This window comes from Centrocercus urophasianus, unplaced genomic scaffold (assembly GCF_019232065.1).
Source record: "Centrocercus urophasianus isolate 14NV4802_14NV808 unplaced genomic scaffold, USGS_Curo_1.0 seq_10, whole genome shotgun sequence".
Lineage (NCBI taxonomy): Eukaryota > Metazoa > Chordata > Aves > Galliformes > Phasianidae > Centrocercus > Centrocercus urophasianus.
Window position 1 is genome coordinate 81,879,209 of NW_024884142.1, and position 19,466 is coordinate 81,898,674.

Here is a 19,466-nt window from a genome sequence, read left to right on the forward strand (position 1 = left end):
TCAGAAACTAGGAGAATATGAGAGAAGTACAATAGGAGAAGCACGATGTACATTTGCTCTGTTTGTGGCTCTCCTGCAGTATGCTCTTAGAACCACAGAGAGGATTTGGGGCTGGATAAATGTATGGTCTTGTCCAAAGTCGCCATTCAAGTTTTACTGCACTCACAAAGAAAACTGCAGCACAGACTGAGGCACACTAAGAGCTGCAGTTATTAACACCAACCGGAGCATACCTGACCTGACAAGGACTGACTCACAGGTTTCTACCTGTATTGCATCTGCATTTAATTTAATTAAGCGCAAGAAGCCATGTACAGCAACACTATCGCCTGTACCTATCAAATATTTTAAAAAGCAAGCAGTGCTGCCACAGTGTCTAACCAACAATGGGGCTGTACCACTTCATTCCAAATGCAGATGTGCTCCCTGAGTCAGGCTACACAGTATTTCGCAATACTTAGCTCAGAAGTGAACAGCAGCACGCAATGTATGGCTCCAAAATTTGATAATGTGGAAGATACACAGGTCAGGCTGAAACACTGTTAGAAAATGCTGACAGGCACGCAAACTGAGTGCAGAAGGTACCAGCGGAGGCTCCAGGCCAGGATCATGGCAGTGGTTGTCATGTCTCTCGTAAGAAAAGCACTAAGTGCAGAGTCCTTCATTTTAAAAGAAGCAAAGTATTAGAGAAAAGCCAATATGAAATTAATAGTAAACTCACAGAAGTATTCATTTGGAAATGGATTTCAGAACAAGGCCATTCAATTTATCATTTTCCCAGATGTAAAGAGAGAATGGACGAAGACAAGTAAATTGTCTGAGTGAGCAACAAAGATCATTAATTGTAATTAAAAAGTGCCAGATGAATATGGGAGCATTATCTTATTATTTACAGTAAAGTGTTTTTAAATAGTCTATTAAATATTTAGCTACTAATTCAGACTGTTCTTTCAGTGGATAATGGTTCAAACTTCTTTACGGGAAGACTACTGTGGCCCTTCTTATTGCTGATTTCTTACCTTCTACCTTTTGTGGGGCAGAGCTGCTGCATGCATTCCTCACATCAGCTCCAGCCTCACCTCCAACCCCTTCCAGTGCAGGGAAAAACCTGCCTGACAGTCTAGCAGGAACCCCACATTCAAAACGCAAAGTTGTGAATGTTCAGTCTCCAGAAGTAAGCAAGCAGGTCTTTGGAGCAAGCAGGTCTTACTGCAGCCACCTCCACAGGCAATTTACAAAGACACACTATCAAATCACAGTCACTGACATATTTCAGCATACCCTGGTTTAAAATAAGCCTTGCATAATCCATCCAACCTCTCATGCTGTTTTAAAAAAGCTTAAATCACCAAGGATTTGGAGAAAATTAATTTTGAAATAAATCTCACTGTCCTCTCTAGGTGACATCTGTGTTTTTAAAGCCACAAAGGTCTAGCATATCCTGAAAATGGAAAGACAACTGCAGCAACACAAAGGGGTAGGATCTCTTAATCTCTGAGGATGCTGCTCTTGTGCCTAACCAGACCTTTGAAGAAGCTCAGGACAGACTGCTACCCAAGTTATAATGCAGTGTGACTTCCAGGTCTGATATCTGTAGAAAGGCAGGCATCAAGCACACCTGTTCCAGAGCTCCTCTTGCCAAGCTTGGCTTTGCCAACACAGCCACAGATGTTTTGAACCTCCCCTCTCCATTAAAAGACACCCTCATCCTTCATTTCTAGTGACTGCTGAAAGACTGAGCAGCCGCTGCAGAGGCCAAATTTAAGCTGATCTCTCTGAGGACTGACGTTTCTTCCATAGTGCTGCTTGGGGAAAGTGTCAGCCTGCTTGCCACCTTCAGGTGGACAATTCTGAATTCTCAAATCACCTGTAAATGCCACCAGTGATGCTTTTTGAGTTGTACATAAATGTTCAAAACCATCCTGCAGGGCCTGTCCTGTGCAGTGGTACCCAAACCATGCAAAAACAACGTACCTTGATATCATTGCTGTGTACTTGTCTTGTGAGTGCTAAGAGAAAAAAAACATTTTAAGACTGAACAACCACATGTAGTGATTGTTTTCTAGTCTAGACAAAAAATAAACAAGTCTCCAAACTTGTGTTCCCACCCCCTTTAAGTCATCACCAGAGGTAAATCTTTGTAACTGTTTTGCTGTATTTTTAACTCTGCATGCAGCAATGGTAAACTGCTTTTTATTTAGTTCAGGCAGATTATACAAGACATTGCATGGTCTGTGTTGCTCTCACAGCAGACACCTGACTGTCTACAATCACAAATGTATTGGAACTCAAAGTTTCCTGCTGTCCCCTCCATTTCTAGACTAGGGTCACCCTCAGTCAACACTGCAATCTGCATCTGACTATGAGCAGGGCCCCCCAAACCCATCAGCAGACCATCCGTGTTTACCAAGGAGAAAGAGTAAGCTATAAAGAGATGAAAGAGGCTGTAGTAGGAAACACTGCCTCCAGCCAGGCTCTGGGATTGCTCTCAGAGTAGGAAAGCACCAACAGTGACCCTGGGGACTGCAGTTTCCATTTAAAGAAAATATTTACCAGCATTCACTGGCGTTTAGGTGTGGTTTCTTGAGTCGCTTACATCACTCTACACTCAGCCAAAAGAGGCTGCTGCCTCCTCTGCAAAGCAGCAATTCCTGCCATTTCCCTCTGCTCATTGGTCTTCTAGTGATCAGCTGGACCATTGGCCTCAACGTTAACTCTTTCCTCAGAGATCAGATCTCAGGCAGAACATCTTATTCATCATCCCAGGATCTCTTGGCAACAAGCCACCTGTGAACAAAACCAGAAGCCCCTTTTCCAGGACTAAAAAACCCAAACAACAAAACCTTCCCACATATTACTCAAGTCACATTCCTCAAAAAACAGTGAATCAAGAAGCGCGAGTTAGAAAAATGAGTTGTGAAGTCCAGCATCCAGCTGTGCAGCAAACAGAAAACCAAGAGAATTGTACGTTCTGTGCTACGTTTGAGAACAGTAAGGTAAGATTTCAATGTGGCTGTGGTCAAGATCTTATCATTCTCTTATCAGACAAAATTACTGTCAGGTGAAATAAAACAGGATTAGAAAGTATCCTAAAGAATGGCTTATCACGAACCAGCTCTGCAATGTGCATCTTCAGTGAGAATTCCTCCTAACCCCTTTGAATTGCCAGCTGTTCATTGGAAGAGTTGGATCTTCACACATCACAACAACAACAAAAAGCAAAACCAGTTTGATTTTTACCAGATGATTTTGCTCATTCTAAAGCTCACAGGATGACCAATTCTTTCCACCTGAGGAAACACTTGTAACTACAGCCTAGGTGTCTGGTAAAGAAAGTAAAGAAAAAAACAAAACCAACAAAATCACTTTAAAGCAATTTGATAAAAAGCTGAACTCTAATCATATTTAATAAAGCTTGGAAGTAAGAAAAAAGATTGGGGGAATGACAAATAACAGAGAAGAAAGTTATCATAGCAAGCTGAATAATACAGTTCAGAGCATGAGAAGTAGTGCAGAGGAAAAATGTTTTTGCTGAACCATTAAGTTCAAGTACAGTGCTATAACAAAAAAGTATAACAATACTAAAACAGAAAAGCCACTTCCCAAAGCAAAGGATTGCAGGAACACAGTACAAAAATGTGCATACAATTCTTATGCATGGTACTGGTAAAGCCATAACTGTACATTCTGCATTTTGTTCTGGCAGCCACAGCCAGATGAAGGCAAACTACAGAAGATACAGGCAAGTCTGATATCACTGAGCCACATTTCTTCAAGTAGTTAAAAAAAAAAAGGGGGGTTAGGGGGGAAATAAGTAAAAAAGATGACCACTGCCTTGTAAGACTTTCTACAATAACCTTGTGAATTTGTAACATTATATTTCACTCAACTGAACAAATATTCCTGAATTTTCTGAAGGGCAAGCGTAAAGTAAAAGCAGTTGGAAGGCAGGCAGAATATTAGAGGAAGAGCCTTTGATAACATTGTACAGATCAAGAGTTAAACCTCCATACCTCTCTGGAAAGGAATTTGTACTGTGGTAGAAACATTTTTGTGAGAGAACGTAAAAAAGCTCAGCTTCACACATGCTAAATCTTACTCTGTCCTAGCATGCAACTTTTATTTTCACTTCTCTTTTTCATCTTTTTTTTTTTTTTTTTTATTTAAATGTTTTCCTATGCACTACTTTTTTCACTTTGAAATAGGGATAGCTAGAAAGCAAACGTTCTTCTCCAACTTCTCTGCTTCTCTTTGCATCTGCCTTTTCAGTAGGTGGGCTTTTCATTATGTCTGAGATGATTGGTTTATTTTATTATCCAGACCAGTCAACAATTATCAGATGCTCAGTTCTCTTGAGTCTGAATCATGCCACTCAAAAAACAAATGAGGAAATAATAACAACAAGCAAAATCAAACAAAAACAAAGAAAACCAGTGCTGCTTGATGTTCAGTCAGTATCAATCAACATGAGGACAAAAACATAAAACAGTTACTTTGGCAAGTGCCTTCGGTTCCCTTCCAGAGCTAGCTGACCTGTAATTCATTAGGGAAACTTCTTATTTTCATACCTTGTTTCTTTGAGAGCAGAAGAAACAGAAAAGATCAAACTTTCACCCTTACAAAACTTAATTTGAACAAAGAGTGGGCCTTTTCTTTCCTAAAAAAAAAAAGAACTTTCAATATTCTACGAAAATGAGGCCTTTCTTGAGTCTGTCTTTTCTGAATGCAGGATACACATTTTTGCATTCCACAGCTTGAGTTTCATTTAATTTAAAATCTGCCCTCCTCCAAAAGTATCATCTTCATTCATTTCCTATGTTGACAAGATTTGCTTCTAAACAAAAAATCTGGAAATAATTTCTGTTTGAAGCTTCCTGCTAACCCTGAAATTTGAACTGAAGCACAGAAAAAAACCTGCCTGCAGCTTCATTAGGATTGATGTTTGCTTCTAAATGAGTACAACTGCTAAATGATTATAATAATTTTGGTATGGAAATACCAGCATCACCCACCAATAAGAAAACAGTAGAAGTCCCCAATCCTCTGCTCCTGTAAGAAATAGAAGAAATCCACAACTAGGCTCAATAAAATCCATCTCCACTGTCTGAAACTGCCAAGAACTGCCTATGAAAAACTGAGCGACTAAAGGCACGCAGCCCCATAACTGCAACATCACTTACAGCACTTATAACCCAATTCTCCTCTCCCCTGCAGCCCAGGCACCTGAGAACAACAGTGCTGCAGGAATATTTTTGCCCCTCATTACTCCCAGTTACAGGCCCCAGACCACCTTTCAAATCTAGTCAGTGACAGCACAACCTCCAGCAACAAAGGTGATGGCCTTCTTACAATAATGATAAAATAATTAAATATAATGACATTTAAAAAAATTAAATATAATAATAAAAGCACTTGAATTCAATGGTTCAAGAAGAACAAAGTATACAGTACCGGAATGCAAAGAAACTTCAAAAGACAGAAATTACAATTTAAATGTTGCTTGTTCTGTATTCCAGAAATACTCATCCTGTAGCCCCATAGCAACACAGAGCAGCATAAAACACCACCCTGCTAACAGAGCAGCCCCAGGTTCTTGCTCACTCCCAGTGCTCATTCCAGTATCTGCTCTATCCACTGCTTGTGCTGAGATGAGCGTTCATGCAGTCACACAGTAGACTAAATCAAATGAAAGCTAAAGTATTTGGTTTTTGTCTCAACATCAACGATACAATGAAAAATGAAAATGTTTATATAAATATGATGGTGCACTGTGGGCGTATTTGACATTTTGAGAGACCAATTCAACTCTCAAAAGGTTGTGTTTAATACCATCAATATCCGGGGCATTCACTTCTCCTTCTAGGTGATCTTTACCTTTTATCACAGCATCTCCACCTGCAGGAGTTCCATTTTCTTGTGGAGCCACAAGCGTTTTCAGAATCACTTGAGTTGCCCCGAGTCTTGGCAGGGTGACATGCTGAAGAAACGGCAAATTGTTTTTCTTGGCAAATGCCTGGCTTGTTTCCCTCCTTTTCCTAAGGAAGCCACCCTCTGGAAATAAAACAATCCATTTCCGATTGCGGCTCCGGTAATATTTTTCTAGATGCTCCTTGAGTAACACAAGCTGCTGGTCACGGTGTGCTTTTCCCTAGAAGAAAAGAACACTGACTAAATAAAATGAGTGCTTAAATGATACAACACGTGCCAGCTAATTGTTACATTTCTAAGATTTCTATCCCTTTTCAGAGATGCAAATAAGCCTCTGCAACAAGACAAAATAATCACAGAACCATTAAGGTTGAAAAAGATCACCATCTAGTCCAGCCATCAATCCGTGCCCACTGACCACGTCCCTCAGTGCCACATTTCTATGTATTCTGAACACCCCCAGGGACGGTGACTCCACCACCTCCCTGGGCAGCCTGTGCCACTGCCTCACTGCTATTGCTGAGAATGTTTCCTAATACCCAACCTGAACCTCCTCTGGTGCAACCTGAGGCCATTCCCTCTCATCCTATCACTAGTTATGGGAGAGGAGGATGCTGATCCCCGCTTTGCCACCATCTGCTTTCTGGCAGGTATAGAGAGCAGTAAGATCTCCCCTGAGCCTCCTCTTCTCCAGACTGAACAACCCCAGCTCTCTCAGCTGCTCCCCTAAGACTTGTGCTCCAGCCCCTCACAGCTCTGTTGCCCTTCTTTACATAGAGTTCTCCTCAGAGCACCCACTGGTGGCCTGGTAAATGCCACTTCACAAATAAAAATACCCTTGTGAAGGAGGATGAAAGTCTCTGATGACTTCTCTGCAGGAGTGATGTCCAGACAGTGACCAGGCACTCTACGTGCCAGAGGCACGGACTCACAGAGTTCCCTGGTGAATTCATTAAACTGAATTCTGCAAATGCAAACTGGGTCAAGCTGTTCTTCCAAGGTCCACATACTATCAGTACTTTCTGCAAGCCAAGAGTAACTTTGTGAGCATCACCTTCCACGCACTTGTCCCCCTCAGGACCAGTGCAGGTGACAGAAGCCAGAGCAGGACAGCAGCTTTTAGTTTGACAATGAGCAGTATATAGGGTATAGCCAGGTAATAATTAAACCCAAAGGACTAAAGGTAGGGAAAAAAGCCTCATTAATTTCTCCTCTTTAATGTACTAGGACGACTATTTCCACTTAAGACAGTAAGATTTGACCTTAATTACTGCAAAAATACCAACAGAATCTTCAGCAACAGTCTTCTCATCTTTCACCTTCACTAAGAGCAAGCCATCCAAATTTTCACAGGCAGGAATTTACATCAATTAGCATTACAAGGGCTCTGAAAGTTCAGAGTCACAAACACCTACACCTTCCTCTGTGGTTTTTTTTTTTTAAAAAAAAACTTTTGGAAGGAAGGCAAATGGGAGGAGTGAGGTTGGTTGAAGACAAGAAGCAGTATTTTCTCAATGATAAGTTTTGCGAAAGAGTTCCTCCCAGATTTTCATATCTCACCACTGCAATTATTTCCAACTTAGCCTCATGAAAAAGGAGGAATGAACTCTGTCTGCTCATATTTATGGAATTAAAGAGCAATATAAAAGTTCCTCAGTTAAAATAACTCTTTGACACCAGACCAGAGGACTCCAGGATAGCAAAGTAGTTAAGAAAAGAGCAGCGAACAAGAAATTTTTTGCAAGTTAAATATTACAACTTCCCAAAACCTAGACGTACTTAGCAAATATGGCAGGTGCATGAACTGAAGTTTAGCAAACACTGTGAGGGTTAAGATGTGGCTGTAAGATAGAAAAATCTACCGAGCTAAAGGGAAAGAAGGCAGATAAAAGTACCCATGATGACCGGTGGACCAGTGCAGAGTTCTGGAACATGAATGCACTTAACATCCTATCCAGCAAGAAGTCTCACAAAGGAGAAACTCCTCAGCGTGACCAACTCTTGAAGGTCATGGCTAGCTGCTTGGTATCATGGAGAACAGGCTCAGCAAAATTTCCTTTAGAGGAAAGAAAGCAGGTAGCAGCAGATTGCTGACATTCTTCAGGGTGCCCTGCACTTTGTGTCATCACTGAGGCAAGTTACAGACAGCCTCAGTTTCTAGAAAACTTCTCAATGGAAGAAAGCACCAGTCAGTCTCTAGCAGACATCAAAAGCATTCCTGAGCTGTCCTTGCTGCTCATGGAAAGGAGGCTAACACACCTTTCTAAACCAACGGGCTGCACTGTGCCATGATCAAACTACATTATTTCACAGCAAAAGACAAAACAAAACAAGTATTTGCTCATCCAAATATTAATAGGGCCTTTCTAAAATTAGGTAAGATTATTACTCATCCCAAGTACTTTGGCTTTTTATCAATGGGAAAAATAATCAAACACTTCAGCAACATCCTATTTTCATGCAGTCCAAAAGACACGATGACACGACTTTGTGTGATGTTGCAGATTTCAGTCACTTTACAGAAAAGAGGAAGAGTTCTGTTTTCAGCTCAGTAACGGTTTAGCCTCATAACTGGAACTGCAACAACGCATTCAGAAATTATAATTGACACACTGACAGCCACGTGTACCTCAAAATGTGCATTTTGTGAATGTTAACTACTGAAATGGATTTATATTTATGAAGTGTCCCTGTTCTTTTCTGTACTCTCCCAGTATGTTATCTTCTCCCTCTAGAGACCTTCCTTTTGTCTTGATGTGGTGGTTTGATGTTTTCTAGACTTGCCTCTAGTCTTTGTTACAAATCTCACTGTAGATTTTTTTATTGCCATGAAATAAGTATCTGTTTATTTCAGAGAAAATTAGATTATCTTCCTCTGAAAAGTTAAAAATATGACTATTCTCTGTCTGCCACAGACTGTTTAAAAGTCCAAATGAAAATAAGGACAGGGAGGAAACGTATGCTGGATGTTATAATCTCATAACTGACACCAGATCCATGCTGATCAGCGTACTTACTGCAACTCTACTTTTGGAGTATAGTTTTATCAACAGATGTCAAACTTCAAAGTAACCACACACACATACCTCTCCCCACTCCTCCAAACAAAACAATCTAACTGCTGTGCCTACACAAAAAGCTCAAACTGAAAAAAGAATAATAAGCTGGATAAGCTCAACCCAAATACACGCATTTCAGCACAGTTATTTCATCCTGAAAATCAACCTGGATGGGCTTGTGTGAAGTAAGACCCATAGAACCCCATACCCAAACATCAGGACAAATCAAAGCACTGTTATGTTACCACTTACCTGTCTTATAAAGAAGTCTCCATGGATTAATGAGACAATGCCAAAATTTGTATACTTAAAAATATGATCCATCAGCCACATCATCTGACGGACAACCTGAAAAGTTCAGAAAAAAGAAAAAGCTGAGTAAACATGTGCAGAGAAGCATGCACATACAAGTCATGGAGAAGCAACAGAACTAGCAAATGCATGGAAGAAAATCCTTTATGTGTCTATGCATCAAAGTAATAAAGCAACACAGGTGCTACACTTCTCCCTCAAGAATGGTGTTAAGCACACAGTGCGTATTCATAATGTAAGATGCAATTCTACACTGTTAGCCACATGCTGTAGTCATTTCTACTCAGCGTTTTCATGGGAGATGTAGCACTTCTTACAGATGTGCCATCACAATTTGAAGTCATCTGCAGACTAAAACCATTTTTGGTGTTTGTTAAAAGTCCACAAAACAACACAAATTTGTGTTTGAAATCTCTAAGCGATTTACATCTGCAACAAAACCAAACAGGTTTTCTTACACATTTTTTACTTGACAGTTTAGGGATGAGGTCATTTCGTTCTCTGCTGTTGATGTGTACATGCTCCACGTGTGCTCCGTATAATCTATGAACAGTGCCATCACCAAGATCTATGCACTGCCCATGTAGCACTGCTAGTTTCTCTCCCAGCAGAGCAACCAGCCACATGCAGCTGACAATTTCACTAAGACACGAAATGCTCCTTTGTCCTGGCCAAGCAAAAGCAGACAGGGAACCATTAGAATCACCTTCACCATCACTTCTATAGAACAAAGAAAGGTATTTTAAATCTCAAAAGACTGATGTATCAGTAAGAGAATAATCAATAAGGGAATTGTCCCAGTGGTAAATGACAGAAGGGGAAAACTTCTGCCTCCAAGGTCCTTCCCCTCTGTAGCTCTTATGTGTATGTGTTAAGAGGGGTAGGAGTTGGCTCTCCAACACTGGAAAATCCAATGCCTCTTATATGCTTCCCACCGTGTAATGAGGCTGGCTGCCTTCACTCTCCCCTAGCTTCGAAGGCCACAGAGCCTGATCCAAGTTTAGTGAAATTTAGACCATGTAAGAAAATACTTTTCCATTTACCACAGTCAAAAAAGAGTGTGGAGAACTATGGTATTTCTCTGATAGTCAGAAGGTTGTTGTTTTGTTTTCATCTTAAATGTGTAACTTGGCATCTTTCATTTCTCCAAGATACATAGCTTGGAGGCAAAGGAAAAATGCATTGTTCGCACATTAGTTGACTACATCCACCACCACCACTAAGGTGTAAGCTGCACTTCCCTTCAAGCCCTAGAGGCTTACACAGTACCAGAAATACACAGGCCCCACATATTCAACAGTAACTCACACAAAATAGTTTGGTACAGCCAAGGATGGTGAAAACAGGTAAAAGCCACATCTCTGCACGTCTAAGTGGCATTTGTAGACAAACTGATTATACTTCTTGCAGGAATTCTGTTTTACATGACAAAAGCAAACAGCCACAAAAAAAGAAAACAAAAAAACCCTGAAATGCCCACCTTGACAACCTGCTGTAACTGCTGTATCTATCTACAATTGCAGCACCAGACTTTCTTCCAAATACATCCCATACTCTCTTGGAGCGCTCCGATTACCCATTCTCCCTTTTGACCATAGAAGCTATAAATGAATCCTGTGTTATATGTTCAGAGAAAAGTAACTACCACATACTCTGTTTCGTTTCCTTATCCATAAACAACCGTGGCCAGATGCTGTAAGGTGATGTTTTCACACACTCAAAGAACAAAACTACCAAAGAACGCCTAAGATGCTTTATTGCCTTCGACATAGGGCTGACCTCTCAGCTAAACCTGAATGTTAAAGAATGCAGTAAGAACCACTCAGCTTTGGTGGGTATCAGCAAACTTTCTGTTTGAAGATTTTGGATAATGCAAGAGTACAGGTTCCTGGGCCATCCAGCATTACCGCAAGTAGAAAAAGAAAACCGCGTTTGAGAGAAGGGCAGTTCTCAAAGACATGAGAAGTCACAATATCATCAGTTCACATCCACACATTTAGAGAATAAATGTCATAGGGAAATGCAACTTTGTGACCGTAAGTTAAAAACAGCACTCAGAATCCACTAACGAGGTGTTAGTGGAATGCAGTACCCTTATGACTCTCTGTTCATCTATTACTTAGGCTTTTTGACAAATAGTGTTCCATTCTATTAATTAGAAACAAAACCAACATAATCTGATTTGCTGGAAGAGATGAGCAAGCTTAATAATCTGCTTCCCTGAAAAGCAACCGTTTGGGTCTTCTGAGGAGTCAGCCTTAGAAGTACTGTGGCACCCCATGAGGAACAGTTGCCCAGCAATGCTGAGGCTCCTCTCCTCCCATACCACTTTGTATGGCTATGTATCACCTGGGCATTTAGCTTACAATTTCAGAGGACTTCATTTCTAACACAAAAGTTTATCATTGATCTTCAGGTCCGAAGTCCATCTCATCGTGTTCCAGGTGACACAGAGCTTCTAACCAGTACCCTTGAACATGCAGTTTGCTGCCAAATGGGCTACAAAGAGGCAAACTCCATAGCTCAATGATTACAAGTCTGCCCACAAACCTATGCAGTGGGGTAAGGAGTACAAAGAAGAAATAAATATTTTAATGCGTATTAATTCATGAACAACAGACACACACACACCCCATCAAATAAGGGGAAGATCAAAGGGTACAACACAATCATCTTGTTTGCAATCAAAAGGCAAACGAGATTGCTGGATATTCATTTTGTTCCACTACCAAATGCAGAACAGAAAAAGCTGCAGGAGAATGGTGGTGCTTTTTATCCTCAGGAACAAAACAATACTTATCAGAGGAATCTCTTATCATATGCAGTTTGAGTAGGCTAAGCAAAGACATTAAAAATGTTTTGAACACAAACTCATAGGTGTTCATGGACAGAAATAATTTTTGGTGTTTTTTTTTTTGCTCCACCCTTCCTGTTTAAGCTAAATACAGGATGTGGATAATAGTTTCTGATGTTTTAATAGGAAATCTGCGTGCCTCCCATTCACAGGTTCATTTTGATTTCAAACTGCATGGATTACATAACAGAGCAAACTGAACAGACAGACTTTCATTTTCAAAGCACTTGCCTGTAACAACTATAGAACTCAGGTGTGCGTTGAAACTTGCACTAGAACAGCTACAAGCTGTATTTTTTTTTTCCTCTCCGCCGCGCTCATTCTGCTCTTAATAAGAATAAAACAACTCGGTCAAATTTATCAGCCCTAATCCGGGCAGAAAGCAGCAACAGGAGCGCTTTAACCTACTTTTTAACATTAAAGGTTATGAGACCTCAACTAACTTATTAAGAGTTCAACAATTTCACAGTCTGGAACAATTTCTAGAGCTACATATAAAGTGTGCTCAGGCCGCATCTGAATCTGCACAAACCTGCTACTGTGTGGCTTATCTTATGGCACTTGTTAAAACAACCCCATGCCAGCCCTTCCACTATGTTTTAGCTACATTCCACTTCCCTAACAGGATGTGTTTTCCTTACTCACCTAAGTTAATCTCAAAGAGAAGAAACACCTTAACAAATGTATTCCAACTTACTGTTCAATAAGATTGTTTGCTTTAAACAGATAGCGTACACTAGCATTTGTATATAAGCAATTGCTAAGAAAAAATGCTAGGAAAAATACATCACAGTTCCTGACCTGGCCTGTAGGAAACCTACTGTCAAACTGCAAACAAATGTTGGCATTCTACTTTGCTACACAGAGAAACAGAACTTTGTCTTAAATCAGACACTTCTGGTATCTTGAATTAACAACAAAAAAGGCAGCAACAAGGGGAGAAATGCTTGTTGATTACAGCTGGATTCAAAGTCCATGCTGCCTTGCAAAGGAGAGCAAAATTTCAGACCACCATGGGAGGAAATTCTGCCACTGCCATGTCAGCAAGAGGCCAGCTCTGGGACATGACTTCACATCTCCATGCACCCTTCTGTGTGAAATGGAAAGGAGCTCCCACCTACACAACGTACCTTGAGCTAAAAAGCATCGCTCGAGTGGTAAAAAGTGTTTCAGAATTAACACAGCTCAGCTGTCCTAAACAAAATGAAAGCAATTGCTATCTTGTTACTTGCAGTTGAATATCAAGGTTACAGATGACTTCATGTTTAAATTAAACTGTTAAAAAAACAAATCCAAACAAAATCCTGTCTTGTTTAAATAGTTGCTTATTGCGTAATGATTTCTTTTCTTCCCCCAGTGGTTTCACGTCTCTCCAAGACAATTCTCCTGTTCAGAAATACAAAGCATGCTATTTAAAAATACCTGACTCAGCAAGTTCCATCAAGGATAAACTATTCTGATCTTTCTCCTTATTTTTAGACAGTTGTACCACTCACACAATATTTTAAGCATGTGCTAACATTTGTGCTCATTTATTTATTAGCTAAAAAAACTATTAAAGCCACTCAAGGCTCTGGACATGATGATTCCAAGCACAACAACAGAAACCCCATAAGCAAAACATGCAGATTTCTATGGCTGCTTCGCTTTTCTGAAAACCCACAAACCTAACATTCCCCACACTGAAGGCTGTTTGCCACCTCAACACCTTATTCCATTTTCAGCATCTTCTACACTTTCCAAAACTCATTCTGTCTATGCTGAAACTTTTTAGCTATGGAGTGAAATAGGATCAATATGGCTTAGATTTAAACACAAATACGGATATATAAACTAGGATGCATACATGTGAGAAGGGGACAGACACTGACAGGAGTTCTGACAGGACAAGGGGAAATGGTTTCAGACTAAAAGAGGGGAGATTTAGATTGGATGTATGGAAGAAGTTTTTGTTTTTGTTTTTTTTTACTATCAGGGTGTTGAGGCACTGGCACAGGTTGCCCAGAGAGGCAGTGGATGTCCCATCCCTGGACACACTCAAGGTCAGGCTGGGGAGGCTCTGAGCAGCCTGATCTGCTGTAGGGATCCCCGTTCAGTGCAGGGGAGTTGGACTGGATGGCCTTTACAGGTCCCTTCCAATTCAAACAATTTTACAATTCTATGAGTCAGTTAACTTCTATGATGTTTAAATTATGCGACATCAACAGTCAAGACTATAAGACATATGTATCCATACGATTCTATCCTCATAGCTGTACCTTCACCAAGATTGCCCTATGCATAACTTTGATGAAGAGAATTAAAAAGTGTTCATTCTACTCATTTAGGTATGTACAATACAGAATACCATACATACCTAACTTCCTCAATTCCCAAAGGAAACGAAGCAATTAAAAGTAGTGTCAGAACACTGTCTTCTCTAGGCTATAGCAGGAAGAAGTTAGTCTCTTCCATCACCCTTGAGCAGCATTTTCATATTTTCCAATTCAAAGACTTGAGGGCTTTTGTTTATTACATCAGTTCAGCACAAGTAACATCTGGAAAGACTGTACGAAAACTGGAAGAAATGCAGTGTACACACAATGTGCATGAATGTACGTTAAGAAGAACAGCATCAGTTACAGGTTACGCAGATACAATCAAGAGCAGCTGTTGTGTTCCTCATTTCCCCACCGTACGATGGCAGGAAAGAAGTACATTAAGACAGACACAGCTGATGCAGCATTCCAGCTTGCCAGGCATGTACCTATCACACTGCAACCTAAACATACATATCTCTTCCCTCTAATTACACCACATATTAATTTCCCATTTAGATCCTATCCTCTGGCTTCCAGCACTATACTCTTTGACATGATTTTTCTGAACATCCACGTATGAAGCGACTGACATTAGTTGCATTTCTCAACAAGAGATGCTGAAGAGTGAGTAAAATAAGAGCTCAAGCAATTTTGACCACATATAGCTAGCCAGTCTAGATATGCTCTCCGAGGGAAGTTACTTCTAGTTTCTGATTTTCTATCAAAATCCCATAGCTGCTTCTGATTTCATTAGAAAAATGCTATGTCAAGATAAAGTCACAGCCTAAAAGCTAAACTCATGATGGTTTGAATTAAGTTGGTATGAACTGCACAGAGATATATGGTGAGAGGAAAAAGGATATTCCTTTCATGAATTACCTTTAAGGAGATCTGCCTCCCTCCATGCTAACCTAGATTCCACACTAAGTCAGTCTGTAACTGATCTCTGAAGGCAACACAGTGATCTAAAACCTTCTCCACCCTACTGTCACATTAATCCAAAACCTAACCAAAAATTTCCCATATTCAGAGCCCTGTGATTATTTGATACATTAACACACACATGAAAGTCCTCAGCACTACACTGAGATGCAGGCACACCCATGGTTACAAATGACAGACAGAAGCTATCCCACTCCCCAGTTGTAGCCTACCGTGCCTTTATCCTGAAGGCACATCATCAGAGTGCAGACATCACCCGTTGCTTGATGGTTCACCAGCACCACAGCTTCATCTTCTGATACCGCTTTAACATCATCACCCCATTCCACTACTATTAAAAAAGAAAAAATAAAAGGTAAACTTTACAATGACCACATTGCTAATTTCACTATTAAAAACAAACAAAAAAAACAACCAAACCAAAAAAATCAAAGACTTCCACATCCAGTAATAATGAAGAAACCTACATGCTACATGTGAATTTAAACTGGCACATAGCATAACATACACTATATTAGCAAGACCATTTTTTCAAGCAGAGGGATTCAGCTCATTGTAAATCGCATGCACAGAATAAGAACAAAACAAAAATACTCCATCAGTACATATGCAGAGAGATTGATCTCTTTTGTGTCATTACACTATTCTATATTTAGGGTGTCTAAATTACATAAGCTTTTGACCCACCTTTCAAATTCAACTGGCTCATTAGATTTATTTATTTTTAATCAGGTTGTAAGAAAAAATGTTTATTCATTTATTTATTGCTAAAACTCATGAAATTTGTTTCATTTCTACATTTGCTGCTATCAAACTACGCTGGTAAAAGCAAAACAATAAAAAATATTTAATTGGAACATTCCACTTAAAATACTTCATTAAAAAAGCTTAGTCATTCACATCTAAACAAGTCAGCTACAGGCAAGAAAATAGGTTCAGAGAACAAGCAGCTCAGATAACAGAAACTGTTAGTCACAGTTTTGTAGACCAGAGACCAGATACTCCAGTGGCAAGAATGACATCAGGATGAAGCCACAGCTGTTGATCATCCAGCATCCCAACTCACTAGCAAAAATGTGCCAAGGGAAGGAGGAATTAGAACTGCATCATCGTAAAGCAAACAAACAGAAGAAGGCCTCCTGCAGAAGAGCACAGGATGGAAAACTGAAGAGCATCTGCCATAAATCACAGCCCAGCCTATGCCTACTGCTGGTACCAGAGCAAAGAGACCACTGTTCAGAGCCTGGCCCTTTTCAACAAATACAGAGCTACTGCAACACAAGGGACAGGATGGGGGAGGCTGAGCAGTTCTGTGAAGTTCAACAGGAAGAGGAAGATGCCTTGCCCATGCATGTAGGACACAACTATTTTTCTGGACTCTCGGGATCTCAAGTGCTTCTTACCTGCTATTATTTCCATTTCTGACATCAAAGAAAATACATCACCTTCACTACTGGATCTTTAGTACCTTTAAGGAAGGTTTATTAACATTCTCCAGGCAGCAGACAGCTCTCTTTGAAGGACAATTACAGGCTTATGCTTCCACTGCTGTTTCCTAAGCTGTAGTTTAACTGATGCAAAACCCACAGGCTGCACATTGAAGGTGTGAAGCAATAAACCACGCGTGGCTTCCCTGTCCTTGAAGAAATTTCATTAGCATCACACAGTTGAAACTTGCTGTTTCTATTAACTTCTAGCAGCTTCAAAGTTAGTACTGAACTGAGACAAACAGACGGTTAAATACATGAAAACGTTCTATTTGGTCACAAGTAGGTAGAATCAAACTACACACAAAGACGGGAGAACCTGTTTATCCCATAACATTAACCTCCCTTCCTTTCCTTGACAAAAACTAAGCATGGATCCTTCCTCATTTCTCTTAACATGAGCTCTGAGGATCCCCTTCATTCTTGCGGAATAATCACTGTGTGTGACTTGTCCCAGTGTCTTCCTCCAGCGATATGATCATATGATTCTACAATTCTATGATTCTATGAGATGTTACAATGTTGAGAAAACTTCCAGGAAGAATACAGTGAATGTATAAAGAACCTGTTCAAGAATGGCTCCTCAGGCAACACAAGATGCAGCCCTGTGGTTGGCAGCACCAGGGGAGCTTGGGGAGCTGGTTCCAAGAGAAACAGCACAGAGAGTGGAATGAAGAAGCAAACTGCATGGCCAGGCTCGGATGACACCAAAGGGATCAGAACTTGGTACCACGGAACCAGTAATCAGCGTAGTTGTTATCCCAAACCAACAGCTTTTCTTTTTTGTTGTTGTTGTTTTTGAAAACATGGCCCTGGGTGAACTCTGCTTACTGTGTGTTTGTTGTAATAGCAAAGCACATCTCCATCCCAAAGACTACCTGCCTCCACCCCCCTCACCAAGCACACCCTCTTAATTTTTTAGCCTACACCATCAAAAGCAAAGCCAAAAGTAAGCCAACCAAAAGTATGTATGTCACTAAAGCTCCACCCAAAAGTAAGAAAATAGCATAAACACAGCTTAAAAGAGGAGGAATTTTAGGAAAGATCCCATCACAGGCAAGTTGGAATGACATCACTGACAGCTGAGCTGACAGGCTGAGTCTCTCCTTGCCCCATAGGGACACCTCTTGGTGAGATTCACACGCTCATCGGTACCAAGTGCTTCCCCAGGAAACTCAAATCTCTACAGAATTGTTCCATGATTTAACACATCTGTGGTGGGCTGTATATCCACATTCCTGGTACCTGCATAGGCACTGCAGACAGTGTATTTATCTCCAGCAATCGAAAAGAATCTACAATCTGTTGTTCCAATAAACAGCACTAGTCATTAATTTAGCCATGAAAGTTCTCATAGAACGTGGCCATACTCCTTTAGTGGAGTCTGTATTAGTCCAGTCAAATGGGATTAAGCCGAATGTGCACTGAGCTATTTGTGCATCCGTACTCATGATGATTCATAAATGAAAATTACTCAGAATCCAAGCTAAGCTGCCTCCAGTCCCTCAGACATCTGAGGATAAGCTGGAACACCAGGGGGTATTTCTTCTGCCAAACCTTCTTAACCTTTAATGAAACACAAAAATTGGCATCATGGACAGGACTGACATGGATAAACTGCTGCAAAAATATAATAATAAACTGCTGCCCTTTAGCAGGCCACGAAAGAATGGGCTCAAAAGTTTTGGAAGAATGAAGAGAAGGTGGCAGAGTGAACTGAATTCATTCCTCGATAGATACCCTTGATTCCATGGAAGGCACAAAATGGAAGAAGCAGTCATAGTTAACCATGCACCTTACTTATCAAGTATTTCATATTCCTGTGCCGGCAGTACTCAACTACGTAAAAAAGTAAGATGAAAGAAGTACTGTTTTAAGGAAAACGTATTAACAATGTACTCATTTTGAAACCATTACCTCAGCATCTTTAGTACATTGCCAATATACAATAGTTCAACTCAACTGCAACTTTCCAGAAGCCACAAAACCGGAGTGCTAAATATATCGAGCACCTACAAAATAAGCTGGATCACAAGCACCTAAATATTACTACATAATGTGATTTTATTTCCAGATCACTCAGTGCTATAGATTCAGTAGCTGTGACTTGACTTGGAAATTTTCAGACAATGGAAAATTGGGAAAATAATCTTCTGCTGATACAATGAAGATTTCACCTACTCTCATTAAGGTACGGTACACAGCAAACCCACAGCCAGCTCACAATGCAACACCAAGCTTCAGCTGCAGTGGTGCTGCCCAGGGAGGTGGTGGAGTCGCCGTCCCTGGCAGCGTTCAAGAGGCATCTGGATGACGTGCTGCATGATACGGTTTAGTGCTTGTGGTGCACCATTTAGCAATGGTGATGAGGAGACAGTTGGGCTAGATGATCTCATAGGTAATTTCCAACCCTGTAATTCTATGATTCTATGGTATCAGGAAATATTCTCCCGAAGAGTGGCCAGGCGCTGCCCAGGGAGGTGGTGGAGTCACCATTCCTGGAGGTGTTCAAGAAACATGTAGATGAGGTACTGAGGGACATGGTTTAGTGGGGAAATATTGGTGGTAGGTGAATGGTTGGACT

The 19,466-nt window shown here is 40.6% G+C and overlaps 1 protein-coding gene across 1 annotated transcript in view; it reads right to left on the reverse strand.

The window, feature by feature from the left end:
• The window catches only part of LPGAT1 (lysophosphatidylglycerol acyltransferase 1), a 58,139-nt gene that overhangs the window by 17,107 nt on the left and 21,566 nt on the right, over positions 1-19,466 (reverse strand). The window contains exons 3-5 of the mRNA XM_042830144.1: positions 15,608-15,726; positions 9,240-9,335; positions 5,875-6,148 (exon numbers count right to left, since the gene is read on the reverse strand). Of these exons, the coding sequence (XP_042686078.1) occupies positions 5,875-6,148; positions 9,240-9,335; positions 15,608-15,726 (489 nt within the window). The remainder of the gene's footprint in view (positions 1-5,874; positions 6,149-9,239; positions 9,336-15,607; positions 15,727-19,466) is intronic.